We start from the raw sequence: 15,991 nt of genomic DNA, 5'->3' as shown, positions 1-15,991 counted from the left end.
GTTTATAGCAATACAGTCTTACCTCAAACAAGAAAAATCTCAAATAAACAACATAACCTTATGCCTAAAACAACTAGAGAAAGAAGAACAAACAAAACCTAAAATTAGTAAAAGGAAGGAAATCATAAAGATGAGAGCAGAAATAAATGAAACAGAAAAGCAAAAAGCAATTGCAAAATTCAGTTAAACTAATAGCTGGTTCTTTGGAAAGGTAAATAAGATTGATAAACCTTTAGCCAGACTGATCAAGAAAAACAGGAAGAGGACTCAAATCAGTAAAATTAGAAATGAAAAAGGAGAAGTTACAGTTGACTCCACAGAAATACCAAGAATCATGAGAGACTCCTGTGAACAACTGTATGCCAAACAAATGGACAACCTGGAAGAAATGGACAAATTCTTAGAAAGGTAGTCCCCCTAGACTGAACCAGGAAGAAACAGAAAATGTGAACAGACCAATCACCAGCCTTGAAATTGACGCTGTGATTAAAAACCTCCCAACAAACAAAAATCCAGGACCTGACAGCTTCACAGGTGAATTTAGAGAAGAGTTAACACCTATGCTTCTGAACTGTTCCAAAAAGTCTTGGAGGAAGGAAAACTTCCCAACTCATTTTATGAAGCCACCATCACCCTGTTAGAAAAACCAAAGATACCACAATAAAAGAAAATTACAGGCCAGTATCACTGATGAACATGGATGTAGAAATTCTCAACAGAATACTAGCAGTCCATATCCAGCAATATGTTAAAAGATCATACACCATGATAAGTAGGATTCATTCCAGCGATGCAAGGATTTTTCAACATCTGCAAGTCAATCAGTGTGGTACACTGTATCATCAAATTGAAGAATAGAAACCATATGATCATCTCAATAGATGCAGAAAAGGCTTTTGACAAAGTTCAGCACCCATTTATGATAAAAAATACTCTTCATAAAGTGGGCATAGAGGGTACATATATTCAACGTTAAGAAGGACATATATGACAAACCTACAGCTAGCATCATACTCAGAGATGAAAAGCTGAAAGCATTCCTTCTAAGATCAGGACAAGACAAGGATGTCCCCTCTCACCACTTTTTTAAAAATTTGTTTATTTTAGTTGGTGGATAATTCCTTTACAATATTGTGATTTTTTTTTCCCAAAAGTCTGTTCTTTACATCTCTCTTTTGCTGTCCTGCATATAGAATCATCATTACCGTCTTTCCAAATTCCATATATATGTGTTAATATACTGTATTGGTGTTCTCTTTCTGACCTACTTCACTCTGTATAATGGGTCCAGTTTCATCCACCACACTGGAACTGACTCAAATGCATTCTTTTTAATAGCTGAGTAATACTCCATTGTGTATATGTACCACAACTTCCTTATCCATTCGTCTGCCGACAGACGTCTAGGTTGCTTCCATATCCTAGCTATTGTAAACAGTGCTGCAGTGAACACTGGGGTATGTGTGTCTCTTTCAGTTCTGGTTTCCTCAGTGTGTATGCCCAGCAGTGGGATTGCTGGGTCGTATGGCAGTTCTACTTCCAGTTTTTTTAAGGATTCTCTACACTGTTCTCCATACTGGCTATGAAAAGTGAAGTGAAAGTCAGTCACGTCCAACTCTGTGACCCCATGGACTGTACAGTGCATGGAATTTTCCAGGCCAGAATACTGGAGGGGTAACCTTTCCCTTCTTCAGGGGATCTTCCCAACCCAGGGATCAAACCCAAGTCTCCCACATTGCAGGCAGATTCTTTACCAGCTGAGCCATAAGGGAAGCCCAAGAATACTGGAGTGGGTAGCCTATCCCTTCTCCAGTGGATCTTCCTGGCCCAGGAATCGAACTGTGGTCTCCTGCATTGCAGGCAGATTCTTTACCAACTGAGCTATCAGAGAAGCCCATACCAGCTTGCGTTCCCACCAACAGTGTAAGAGGGTTCCCTTTTCTCCACACCCTCTCCATTATTTATTGTTTGTAGACTTTTTGATGGCAGTCATTCTGACTGGCATGAGATGATGCCTCATTGTGGTTTTGATTTGCATTTCTCTAATAATGAGTAATGTTGAGCATTTTTTCATGTGTTTATTAGCCATCTGTATATCTTGTTTGGAGAAATGTCTGTTTAGTTCTTCAACCCACTTTTGGATTGGGTTGGTTCATTTTTCTGGTATTGAACTGCATCACTCTCACCATTTTTATTCAACATAGTTTTGGAAGTTCTAACCATAGCAATCGGAGAAGAAAAAGAAGTAAAGGTAATCCAGGTTGGAAAAGAAGAAGTTAAACTGTCACTGTTTGCTGATGACATGATACTATACATATAAGATCCTAAAGATGCTACTGGAAAATAACTAGAACTCATCAGTGAATTTGGTAAAGTTTCAGGTTACAAAATTAATACACAGATATCTGTTGCATTTCTATACACTAACAATGAAAGAGTGGAAAGAGAAATTCAAGAAGCAATTCCATTTACCATTACATCAAAAAGAATAAAATATCTAGAAATAAGCCTACCTAAGGAGACAAAGGATGAAATGGTTGGATGGCATCACCAACTTAATGGACATGGGTTTGGGTAGACTCTAAAGCAGTTGGTGATGGACAGGGAGGCCTGGCGTGCTGCAGTTCATGGGGTCACAAAGAGGCGGATATGACTGAGCGACTGAACTGATGATGATGAAAGAGACAAAAGACCTGTACTCCAAACACTAGAAGATTCTGATGAAATCAAAAAAGACATAAACAGATGGAAAGATGTACCATGTTCGTGGATTGGAAGAATCAATATTGTCAAAATGACTATGCTACCCCAAAGGGAATCAACAGAGTCAGTGCAGTCCCTGTCAAATTACCAATGGTATCTTTCACAGAAATAGAACAAAAAAGTCTCAAAATTTGTATGGAGACACAAAAGACCCCAAATATTCAAAGCAATCTTGAGAAAGAATAACAGAGCTAGAGGAATCAGGCATCCTGACTTCAGACTATAATACAAAGCTACAGTCATCAAAACAGCATGGTTGCTGCTGCTGCTGCTGCTGCTGCTAAGTCACTTCAGTCGTGTCCGACTCTGTGTGACCCCATAGACGGAAACTCACCAGGCTCCCCCTTCCCTGGGATTCTCCAGGCAAGAACACTGGAGTGGGTTGCCATTTCCTTCTCCTATGTGTGAAAGTGAAAAGTGAAAGTGAAGTCGCTTTCGACTGGTAGGACTGCAGCCTACCAGGCTCCTCCATCCATGGGATTTTCTAGGCAAGAGTACTGGAGTGGCTTGCCATTGCCTTCTCCAAACAGCATGGTACTAGCACAAAAATAGAAGTACAGATCAATGGAACAGCATACCAAAACACCAGAGATAAGCCTATGCACCTGTAGTTAATTAATCTGTAACAAAGGAAGCAAAACTACACAATGTCAGAAAGACAGTCTCTTCCACAAACGGTGCTAGGAAAATTGGACAGCCACATGTAAAAAAAAAAAAAAAATGAAATTAGATTATTCCTTAACTCCATACACAAAAATAAGTCAAAATGGATTAAAGACCTAAATGTTAGACTGAACATTTTAAATCTATTAGAGGAAAGCATAGGCAGAATACTCTCTGACATAAATCACAGCAATATCTTTTTCAGTCCATCCACCAGAATAGCGGAAGTAAAAGAAAAAAATAAGTGGGACCTACTTAAACTCAAAAGCTTTTGCATAACAAAGGAAACAATAAAGAAAATGAAAAGACAGCCCACAGATTGGGAGAAAATATTTGCAAATGATGTGACTGATGAGGGATTAGTGTCCAAAATTTGTAAACAGCTTATGACACTTAATAGCATCAAAGCAAACAACCCACTCAAAAAATGGGCCAAAGACTTGAAGAGACATTTCTCTAAAGAGTATATACAGTAGACCAATAGGCACATGAAAAGATGTTCAACATTGTTAAGTTATTAGAGAAATGCAAGTCAAAACTACAATGAGATATCACCTCACACTGGTCAGAATGGCTATCATCAAAAAATTCACAAATGCTGGAGGAGCATGTGGAGAGAAGGGAACCCTCCTGCACTGTTGGTGGGAATGTAAATTGGTACACCCTCTATAGAGAACAGTATAGAGGTTCCTTAAAAAACCAAAAACGGAGCTACTATATGACCCTGCAATCCTATTCCTGAGCATATATCCAGAGAAAAATGCACCCCAGTGTTCTTTGCAGCACTGTTTACAATAGCCAGGACATGGAAACAACCTAAATATCCATCAACAGAAGAATGGATAAAGAAGATACAATGGAATATTACTCAGCCGTTAAAAAGAATGAAATAATGCCATTTACAACAACATGGATGGACCTAGAGAGTGTTGTACTGAGTAAAGTAAATCAGAAAAGAAGAAATATCATATGACATCCATTATATCTGGAATCTAAAAAGTAATGATATAAATGCACTTACTTACCAAACAGAGACTCACAGATTAGAAATGAACTCATGGTTGCAGGAGGGGGAAGTGATAGTTAAGGACTTTAGTGAGGTCATGTACACTCTGCTATATTTAAAATGGATAACCAACAAAGTATAGCACATGCGGAACTCTGCTCAATGTTATGTGCCAGCCTGGATTGGGGGAGAATGTGTCCGACACTTTGCAACCCCACCAGGCTTCTCTGTTCATGGGGATTTTCCAAGCCAGTATATTGGAGTAGGTTGCCATGCCTTCCTCAAGGGGATCTTCCCAACCCAGGGATCAAACCCAGGTCTCCTGCCTTGGAGGCAGATTCTTTACCATCAGAGCCACCAGGAAAGCCCAAGAATACTGGAGTGGGTAGCCTATCCTTTCTCCAGGAGATCTTCCTGACCGAGGAATTAAACCGGTGTCTCCTGTGTTACAGGTGGATTCTTTAGCAGCTGAGCGATGGATCCATGTATATGTATGGTTAAGTCCCTTCACTGTTCACCTAAAACTATCACAACACTGTTAGTCAGCTATACCCAATACAAAATGTTTCTGGTGTTAAAAATAATAATAATGAAATTTTTTAAAAAGTTAAAGGGAAAAAAAGAACTGGCAAATTTGTGCACACACATACAAAAAAAAATCATCATCATCCCTCTGCTGAAATTTAAGAAGCACTTTAGCTTTATCATATACATACTCATTATTATTTTGGTATGTTAATTTTCTGCATAGATGGCTAGAGCTGAAATTCTCCAGGCAAGAGTACTGGAGTGGGTTGCCATTTCCTTCTCCAGGTTATCTTCTCAACCCAGGGATCGAACCCTGGTCTCCTGCACTGCAGACGGATTCTTTACCAACTGAGCCACTAGGGAAGCCCCTCTCCATTTTATACCAGTTTTTATTAGTTTGTTGATTTCACAGAATGACATTTTCTAACTTTGAACTCAGTCTTTAAAATGATAACATCTCTCTTACAGTCAATGTTAAGGATCTGCAGAGTCCAAATCTAAAGGCATCTTTTAAGGCATGAGTTTATTTCATATAATTTCCAAGTGATTAATTCATTGCATGCCTTAATAACATTTCACTGGTCACACTTTATTGGAAGATAAGGCTTTTGAATAAAATGAAAAGGGATAGGGAAAGGAGCAATAGAAGTCAGTGTAGGTAAGGAATATCATTTGTAGGTATATCATTCTGTTGGTTATGTGATTTACAGGTGAAATAACTAAGGAACCAGAATGATAAATGTACAATTAGGACTACATTGAGATAGAATTTTATTTTTTTCTATTTCTGTACAAAACCAAAATAGTCAATCCCATTAAAGATCAAGTTGTCCTTATTGCCTGGGATTGTGTGGTTATGGCACTTGCCTTCTTACTGAATTCCCTTGACCAGATGGTTCTTCCTGGTAGCTTGAGGTTAGTTGATGGGCTAAATAATGGCCATATCACAGTATTTAAGTGAAGCCAGAGATAGAATCCACAGGCTAGTCCGTATATTATGTGGCACTTGCTACTTTCCATGTGTTTCTCTTTGAAACATGAGACATTTTATGTTTGTGTATCTGGGGGTCTAAACGCCTGTTTTCTTACAGAAGGATCATGTTCCAGCACTTTTGGGAATGGCAACAGCTCATATGATCTTGAAACAAACTCCCCGGGCCCGAAATCAGCTGAAGCGGATTGCAAAAATGAACTGGAATCCTATTGATGCTGAGGACTTTGAGAGGAGTTGGCTGCTGCTTGCTGATATTTATATTCAGTCAGCAAAATATGACATGGCCGAGGAACTGATAAAACGGTGCCTGCGGCATAACAGGGTAGGTGCTGTGCTGCGCTTAGTTGTGTTCAACTCTTTGTGACCCTGTGGACTATAGCCTGCCAGGCTCCTCTGTTCTTGAGGATTCTCCAGGCAAGAATACTGGAGTGGGTTACCATGCCTTCCTCCCGGGGATCTTCCCAACCCAGGGATTGAACCCAGGTGTCCTGCATTGCAGGTGGATTCTTTACCATCTGAGCCACCAGGGAAGCCCAAGAATACTGGAGCAGGTAGACTGTCCCTTCTTCAGGGGATCTTCCCGACCCAGGAATTGAACCAGAGTCTCCTACATTGCAGGCAAATTTTTTACCAGCTGAGCTACCAGGGAAGTCTACAGGGTAGGAGACTGAGGAAGAAAGAATGATTGTTAGCCTTGGTTGTATAAACATTCTATAATAGTCTTTAGAGAGGTCCATTTCTAGAAATTTCTCTGTGTTTTTGGAAAATTAAATGTTTATTTCTACCACAATCAGGATATAAACATTAATAATAAAAAAGCTATTTGCCCTTGAAAATAAAGATGTATGCAGTTTCAAGTTTCAGCTGTGGTTTGCCCTACTTACCAAAAGTGTTTTGGAATGTCAAGCATTTGCCTGTGATTATCCATCTCATCCCAGAACTAATGAAAATTACTGAAGAACATTAATTGCGGACGTCTGTCCCTCCTAGTAAATACTCCTGATGAATTTACTGCAGCTGCATGTTGTTTTCGCATTATTAGAATACACTCTGCATAATATATTTTATGGGGGGAAGTCTTTTCAGTATTTAATTTGATTTGTTTAATAAAATGTTATCATTAGGTATAAAATTGAAAATCTTGAAGTCCTTAGAATTTAAGGCTCTTTACTAACAGTGCATTTTGGTGTTTAATTGCCCCCAAAAGGATGTCTTTTTATGACCTTTGTTAAGAATGTTCCTATTTACTGAGAAATAATTGTGCTCAACTTAGAAACTTAAGGGTATTTATCTTTATGGACTCTTATCAGTTACTTCAAAATCTTAATCATAGTAAATCTACGTTTTATTCTCTTTGAGCCAATTAGAATTCAAAATGGATCATTTGTTTTTTAAAGAGATGTCATGATCACCTAATACTATTAAGTTACTTTTTTAGGGACTTGAAAAACTGAAAGTATTAAGACATTTATCAACTTATGGTTTGTAAATGTGATTTAAGTTACATTGGCCTTAAGAAAACACAATACTTATTAATAGACTTTAAAAAATCTAAAGTGCCAAATAACTGACCTCTGTAAGTAATTAATTCATGGGAATTAAGGTTTCTATACATATAGAATTTCAATTTGCCAGAACTCAGACAGCAGTACCTTGCATGGTTGAATATGATGGCTGCTTTAGAGGTTGAACATGATGGTTATTTAGGCATATGGGAAGCATGAGATTCAGGAACTGGAGCTTAGAAACTTTGAATTATATAATTTAAAAATGGAGATCATCCAGATCTGGGGCAGGAAATGTGCAAGATGCAACTAAACCATCCTGTCATACCAGATGGCGAGGAAGCTATCAGAGATGATTGGAGTCATGTCAGGGACTCAAGAGCCAACTTGAGGACATTCCCACTAGCCGAAGTTGAGATACTTCAGCCATCAATAACGACTGCATTAAATAACACACCAAATATGTTTAAATCCATGAGTTTACAAAGATATAAAAAATAAAAGAAAAAAAACCTAATTGGTCACCACTGAAATATGCTAATAAACTTATCTAAAGCTGGCAAGTAAAGGGAAAGAAGTATCTCTTCTGCCTTTTCTGTGTGAATAATACTGCTGGGAAATGAAATGATGGAAAAAGAGATGTTTCTCATTATAGATGTTGTCCAGCTAATGAAGAAATGAGGAGAGAATGATAGAATGCCACTATTTTCCAACCATTATGATTTAATGAATGGGTATAACATCACGTTATGTGCCTCCTGAATGAAGAACACACTATCTGACAGAGTCAGACTGGGGGTGAGACAAATGAAACACTCACTCTGGGTCCAAACTTTAAAGGGACACTTAATGTAATTATCTTAAGTGATCCTGCTATAACAAAGTATCAGAGACTGGTTGACATATAAACAACAGAAGTTTATTCTCACAGTTTTGTTAATAGATGCTGGAGTCTACGATGAGGGTGCCAGTATGATTAGGTTCTGGTGATGGCCCACTTCCCTGTTGCAGACTACTGAGTTCTCATTGTGTCCTCACAGGGCAGAAAAAAGAGTAGGAGCTCTCTGGGCTCCCTTTTATAAGGGCACTAATTCCATTCAGGACTGCTCCACCCAAATGACCCTCCCCAAAGCCTCACTTCCTAATACCATCACATTGGATGTTAGGATTTCAGCATATAAATTTAGGGGGACATAAACACTCAGTGTTGTCCCCCTAAATTTATATGCTGAAATCCTAACATCCAATGTGATGGTATTAGGAAGTGAGTGGGCTTCCCTGGTGGCTCAGAGGTTAAAGCGTCTGCCTCCAATGCGGGAGACCCGGGTTCGATCCCTGGGTCGGGAAGATCCCCTGGAGAAGGAAACGGTAACCCACTCCAGTATTCTTGCCTGGAGAATCCCATGGACGGAGAAGCCTGGTAGGCTACAGTCCACGGGGTCGCATAGAGTCGGACACGACTGAGCAATGGAACGGAACGGAAACACTCAGTACATCACAGTAATCAAGATGAATGACATTTATATGCAATATTTTTTAAAAATTTTTAAAAAAGTATTAAAATGTGAAACAGGATTTTACAGTGCTGTGTTGAGCTATATGGAGGCCTTAAGCAAAAGGGTAAATGTGTATGTACCCTGATCCAGTGTTTATATTTTTTAATGGTTAATAGTTTTCATGAAAATATTAGTGGTGTATCTTCTTAAATTAAAGGAAAGTAAAATTACAGTAAATAGAAAAATAACATATAAAAATAAACAACATATGAGTTTTAATATACCTATTTTTCTGTTTTTCAAATTTTTTAAAATTAACATTCTGGGGAAAAAATAGCAATTATAAGATACCGAAAAACATGTATACAGCATTGTGCATTTTTGCTTTTTCCTGAGGAGCAGTGTGGCTTGGCAGAGCAGTGATCTATGAAGTAAGTAGCTTCATCTCTTTCTCCCAAATCAAAATCAGATCCAAACCTCTAGATCTAATACAATTTCCAGGAAATATCAACGACATAGGAATGTATTATATAACTACCACAAGGATGCACTCAACTAAATCTGGGCTGTAAGAAAATCTAGGATAAACATTCATATTTTTTCTACATTTAATTGCAAGGAAAGAGAGAGAGACAGAGGAAACCTCTAGATCAAAAGGAAGCTTAGGGACATTTCAAACCAGTCACAGTGTCTGGGCCTTATTTAGATCCTCATCCTGACAAGCAAACAAAAAATTATGTTAAGGCTATTTGAAATTTGATTAGTGACTATATATTTGGTAATGTCAAGGAGTTGTTATATTTTAGGTATGATAATTTGTGGTTATGATTAAAGAAAGTCCTTAAAGAGATAGACTAAAATATTTATGAATGCAATGATATAGTATCTGAGGATTTTTTATCTGACAATACAGAGGGACAAATATGGGGTAGAAGTGAGACAGTATTAGGTGTTAATCGTTAAAGAAATGGATTCATGGGGTCCATTATACTGTTTTTTCTATATCTGTTAAAATTATTTGTAATAAAAAGTGTTAAGTATATGTATAAAACATGTCCTTCCCTCTCACTCAGAAATCCTGATTCTGTAGGTTTGGGATAGGGGCTTGGCATCAGAATCTTTTTAAGTCCCATAGACGATGTGATTGCATAGCCAAGATTGAAAACCACTGTTTTATGGGCCATTTAAATAAGTTAATATGATTGACCTCTATAGTCATGAGCACTCCATAAAATCTTAGTGATATCAAGCTTAATCTATTGACACAACCTGTATTTATTTTTAGTCATGCTGCAAAGCTTATGAATATATAGGCTACATTATGGAAAAAGAGCAAGCATATATGGACGCTGCCCTAAACTATGAGATGGCATGGAAACATGGCAACCAGACAAATCCAGCAGTAGGTGAGTTTAAAATTTGAACACATGGTTTTCACCGAAAACGTGGGTTTTATGTGTAAAGGTTCATTTAAATGAATTTGATTTTCTTGTTAAGGACAAAATATACATTAACAGCCAACATCCTTTGTCATTCCTAAGAAATAAATTTTACATTCATAATAGATTATTGGCTACTAATGTATTAGGTATAGTTTGCTGAGATTCAAACTCGACCTCAGTTGCCTTCAGTTCAGTTGCTCAGTCATGTCGGACTCTTTGCGACCCCATGAATTGCAGCACGCCAGGCCTCCCTGTCCATCACCAGCTCCTGAGATTCACTCAGATTCGTGTCCATCGAGTCGGTGATGCCATCCAGTCATCTCATCATCTGTCGTCCCCTTCTCCTCCTGCCCACAATCCCTCCCAGCATCAGAATCTTTTCAAATGAGTCAACTCTTCGTATGAGGTGGCCAAAGTATTGGAGTTTCAGCTTTAGCATCCGTCCTTCCAGTGAAAACCCAGGATTGATCTCCTTTAGAATGGACTGGTTGGATCTCCTTGCAGTCCAAGGGACTCTCAAGAGGCTTCTCCAGCACCACAGTTCAAAAGCATCAATTCTTCGGCGATCAGCTTTCTTCACAGTCCAACTCTCACATCCATACATGACCACTGGAAAAACCATAGCCTTGACTAGACGGACCTTTGTTGGCAAAGTAATGTCTCTGCTTTTTAATATGCTGTCTAGGTTGGTCATAACTTTCCTTCCAAGGAGTAACGTCTTTTAATTTCATGGCTGCAATCACCATCTGCAGTGATTTTGGAGCCCAAAAATAAAGTCTGACATTGTTTCCCCATCTATTTCCCATGAAGTGATGGGACCAGATGCCATGATCTTAGTTTTCTGAATGTTGAGCTTTAAGCCAACTTTTTCACTCTCCTCTTTCACTTTCATCAAGAGGCTTTTTAGTTCCTCTTCACTTTCTGCCATAAGGGTGGTGTCATCTGCATATCTGAGGTTATTGATATTTCTCCCGGCAATCTTGATTCCAGCTCGTGCTTCCTCCAGCTCAGCGTTTCTGATGATATACTCTGCATATAAGTTAAATAAGCAGGGTGACAATATACAACCTTGACATACACCTTTCCTGATTTGGAACCAGTCTGTTGTACCATGTCCAGTTCTAACTGTTGCTTCCTGACCTGCATATAGGTTTCTCAAGAGGCGGGTCAGGTGGTCTGGTATTCCCATCTCTTTCAGAATGTTCCACAGTTTTTTGTGATCCACACAGTCAAAGGCTTTGGCATAGTCAATAAAGCAGAAATAGATGTTTTTCTGGAACACTCTTGCTTTTTCCATGATCCAGCGGATGTTGGCAATTTGATCTGGTTCCTCTGCCTTTCCTAAAACCAGTTTGAACATCTGGAAGTTCATGGTTCACGTATTGCTGAAGCCAGGCTTGGAGAATTTTGAGCATTACTTTACTACCATGTGAGATGAGGACATCTAATCTAATTCTGCCCCTTTTTCTCCCTTCACCCTCTAATTGAAAAATGTAATACTGTGGGAGAAAGTGTTCATTGTGAAGAAATGAGAAAAACATTGCATTAAGTCAAGTTCTGCTTGTTGCTTTACTGCAGAACTTCTCGAAGACTCTAAGCCCTAATATGCATTGTGGCAGATATCACGTAGAGAACATGTTTCCCACGATAAGTTGACTATGGAACTTTTTTTCCCCTGAGCATCTGGAAACATCATCCTGTCCCAGTGGTAGACTACTGGTTTGAGGAAGGCTAGTCGCCAGCGTCCCTAACAGATGGGCAGCACCTGGAATATACTTAGTGACCACTGACACCCACGTTGTGAGCGAGCTCACCCCTAGGCCTCTCTTTCTTTGTGTTGAGCTGAAATCACCTTCATTGACACTGCCCTGTCTGTTCTCTGGAGCAACCCACAGAGTTCTTCCCCGCTTATACATAATAGCCCTCAAACTGCAAACTCTGTCATGTCTCTCCAGACCATTCTCAGGCACTTCTTCATTCTTCCCAAGACTTGCTTTCAAGTCTTTCACCCTCCGTGCTGTCTCCTGGAAACTCTCAAATAGTATTTCCCAAACTTGCCTTGGAATGCTGCGTGAGATACTGATACTTACTTCTTTAAAAAAGAGAGTTGACTGTGAAGAGATTAGATTTCATGGCCAAATCAGTTTGGAAAAGGCTATTATATTTGTCCATGTCCCTCCTGATCTGTTGTGAAAGTGAAGTCGCTCAGTCGTGTCCGGCTCTTTGCGACCCCATGGACTGTAGCCTACCAGACTTCTCTGTCCATGGGATTTTCCAGGGAAGAGTACTGGAGTGGGTTGCCATTTCTTTCTCCAGGGGATCTTCCTGACCCAGGGATCGAACCTGAGTCTCCTGCATTGCAGGCAGACACTTTACCCTCTGAGCCACCAGGGAAGCCCTGATCTGTTGTACTAGAAATGAAAAAGTTGTTAAGTGTGATTTAAGAACGAATTGTATGTATAATGAAGCTTTTTTTTTAAATGATGCATTGAGTAGTTGATAATTCAACTCAAGATGACATCTGTCTTTTTGCATCTGTGTCACAGTAATGACTCAGATGTAATTTACAGTCAGATGGGTCATCTTTAAACTTACTGCTGTCAGTTCAGGACTTTCCCTACCTTTTATTTTTCTCAGGTCTGTTATTTTACTAGACTTCTTCAGAGCACAGAAACTAATTTGTAGATAGTATTTTTCCTTTTCGGGTTTTGTTCATGTTACAGAATAAAGTCAGCTTGTAATGTGAAAATTCCTTAAAATCCTTAAAATATATGTAACTCCGATGCTTCATTCCCCAGAAGGAATGCAATTAGAAGTTTAATTATTAAAATATTCTGTTCCTTCAAAGACCAGCAGATAGGTTCCAGGTCACTCGTTCTTTCACTTTGAACTTTATAGGTGATTCTCTTTGAACTTTATAGGTGATTTTATCAGCTCCTCTGACCTCTCTTTAACAGACATTTCTCTGAGGCTCTCAATTAATTCTTATCATTTCTTTTTTTAAGATTATCATTGCATCCAATACTCCCAGGCTTTCTGGCAAGTTTCATGATGCATTTTTTTTCATTTGTCAGGAAATCCTAAAAACCATAGCTGTGTTCTCTTCATAGAATTCAGGCTTGAGCACTGTCACTGTGAAAGACGCCAGGAGCTGAGATCCACTGCGAGACCAGCCGTGTTTCTCTTCACAGCCGTTCCCGGGTTATGCAACAGTCACTAGGCTGTTTACACTGTTCGTGTTTTTGTTTTTTCGCTTTCACGAGCTCAAGCTCTCTCCCCTCATTTTCTTTTTTCCTGATTACACAAAGAGTTGACTTCTTAGAAGCCTGACAGGTGTGATGACTGTGGTACACATGTTCTTTGCCTTGTGTAGCTCTTCATTTCCTCTCTAAAGTTTTTTTTTTAAGGAAATGATCGATCGAGTTTGTTTCAGTATGACAACTTTGTGCTTCTAATTTAGTGTTTACACAGTTTAAAAAAAAAACATTAGTATTTGTGTGGTACTCTGAAATTTTTTAAAGCATTTCACAAGTATTTCATTTGATCTTTAAATTTACGTTAAGAGATAGCAGGGTTATCTCCCCATTTTAGGGTGTAGAAACTTGAAATTGATAGCTATTGGTGACTTGCTTAAGGTCTCAAAGCTAGTCAGGAATCTGGAAACCAAAAGTTATATCCAGGTTTTTTTGGCTTTAGTTTCCATATTTGGCATGACATCTTTAAGTTGTTTTCCTTTTTAAATGTCACAAACTATTTATTATTCTGTTTTATAATTCCTTCCTAATGATATCAAGTTTACCTCTCTGATACTATTTTCATCTTGGACATTTCTAATTGTGTATGTGTTTGTGTGTGTGAATTGAATACTGTGAATTTTAGATAATTTCTATTCCTTCCTTCTTGCTACCATAATTGCATTAGCCAATAATTCTTTTAAAACATTGTTTTGAAATTCCAAAAATTTTCTTCAAGGGTCCTTTGATTAAAGTCCAAGAGCAGCATTCAAATTTCCTTCTCATATTTTTAAGTGGTAAAGCAAAATATATTATTTATTAGTTACATATTATTTTACATTGTGTTATATCTTATTTATTGAATCTACTTTTTCATCTCCTTAGTTTGCTTACTACTGAAGAAACTAAGGAGATGAAATTGGCATTCTTATTACAGAACAGTGGTTATTTAAGAATGTATTAAAACTTTCTTCAAAAATGTTAGTATTTGGACTTCCCCGGTGGTCCAACTGTTTAAGAATCTGCCTGCCAACGCAGGGGACATGGGTTCAATCCCTGATCTGGGAATATTCCACATGCTGTGGGGCAACTAAGCCCATGCACCACAACTTCTGAGCCGGCGCACCTAGAACCTGTACTCTACAAGAGAAAACACAGTGAAAAGCCCACACGCCGCAACTAAAGAGTAGCTCCTGCTCATCACACCTAGAGAAAGCCCACTCATTGCAGTTCCTAGGGAAAGCATGTGCACAGTAAGACCCAGTGCAGCCAAAAATAAATAGCTAAAATTTTAAATAAATAAATAACCCTTGCAATGTGCCATTTCAACATCACATGTGGCTGACGTGGCCATCTGGTGACTAATCCTCTGCCTTCTGAGTCACCCCCCGCCAACCCTGCACTGCCCTCTGCTCCTCCTGCACTTCAGGTCCAATTGGCTGCTGTGTCTCCCTCTACCACTGGCCTTTCCATGTGCAGTTCTCTTTGCCTAACAGAATTCTTTCTCCCCACCCCCTTGGCCTACATTATGCCTCTTCCTTCAGGTTTCACACATTGCCTGACATCCACCCCAGATTTCTTATTACAGTGCTCTTGGCCTGTGCCTTTATTTCATAGCATTTATCTCAGTTTTGAAATCATTCACATACTTCCATAATTATTTAAATAACGTGCATTCTTTCCTAACAGAATGTAAACCTCAGGAACCAGTTTGCCTGATGTGTTAATTAAGTACATCAGTACTGTGTAAAGGAATAGCTGTGTTATCACTTACCACTCTATGATCAGTTTTTACTGTAATCTGAAACAAATGGGACTTTTCTAGTAAGTTGCAAAACCGTATTTGTAGGATGGCCAGCCATCTTCTAGCCCAGCAGTGGTCTTGCTCCAACTCCAACTTTTCTTTGGTGCCTGTTCTTTTATATCACCCCACCTTCTGTTATCATTTCTATCATAGTTCAGACATCACCCTCCACTAAGATTCTCTAATATTAGCATAAGCAAACAAAGGAGGAAGCCAAGAAAGGGAATATTAACAGTGTGCTCTATAAATAAATAATACTGTATCATTGCTGGGGGTTTTGTCTTTACAGGATACAAACTGGCATTTAATTACTTAAAAGCAAAAAGATATGTGGATGCAATTGACGTATGTCACCAGGTAACACTTAAATTTATATTTCTTAAAATTTTTCAGATGTGCTCTTTCCTACTTTTGTTTAATATCAAGTTGTGCATGAATAGAGATAGAGGATGTACTATTTTGGTTCAGTGCCTCGTCGGATACACCCGGAAGAAATTACTGGTTTTCAAAGTTTAGAAAATAAAGTTTACTTAAAAACATGTTTTTAATTAGGACTC

At 38.6% G+C, this 15,991-nt stretch overlaps 1 protein-coding gene across 1 annotated transcript in view; it reads left to right on the top strand.

Moving 5' to 3' along the window:
* The window catches only part of TTC21B (tetratricopeptide repeat domain 21B), a 124,575-nt gene that overhangs the window by 105,310 nt on the left and 3,274 nt on the right, over positions 1-15,991 (top strand). The window contains exons 26-28 of the mRNA XM_055398931.2: positions 6,052-6,276; positions 10,241-10,361; positions 15,724-15,791. Coding sequence (XP_055254906.1) covers positions 6,052-6,276; positions 10,241-10,361; positions 15,724-15,791 — 414 coding nt within the window. The remainder of the gene's footprint in view (positions 1-6,051; positions 6,277-10,240; positions 10,362-15,723; positions 15,792-15,991) is intronic.

The sequence above is a fragment of the Moschus berezovskii genome, chromosome 2 (genome assembly GCF_049115385.1).
Source record: "Moschus berezovskii isolate FMDL1 chromosome 2, NW_MosBer_1.0, whole genome shotgun sequence".
NCBI classification, from domain to species: domain Eukaryota; kingdom Metazoa; phylum Chordata; class Mammalia; order Artiodactyla; family Moschidae; genus Moschus; species Moschus berezovskii.
Note: the sequence above shows the minus strand (reverse complement) of the source record. Positions and strands in the feature narration are given on the sequence as shown.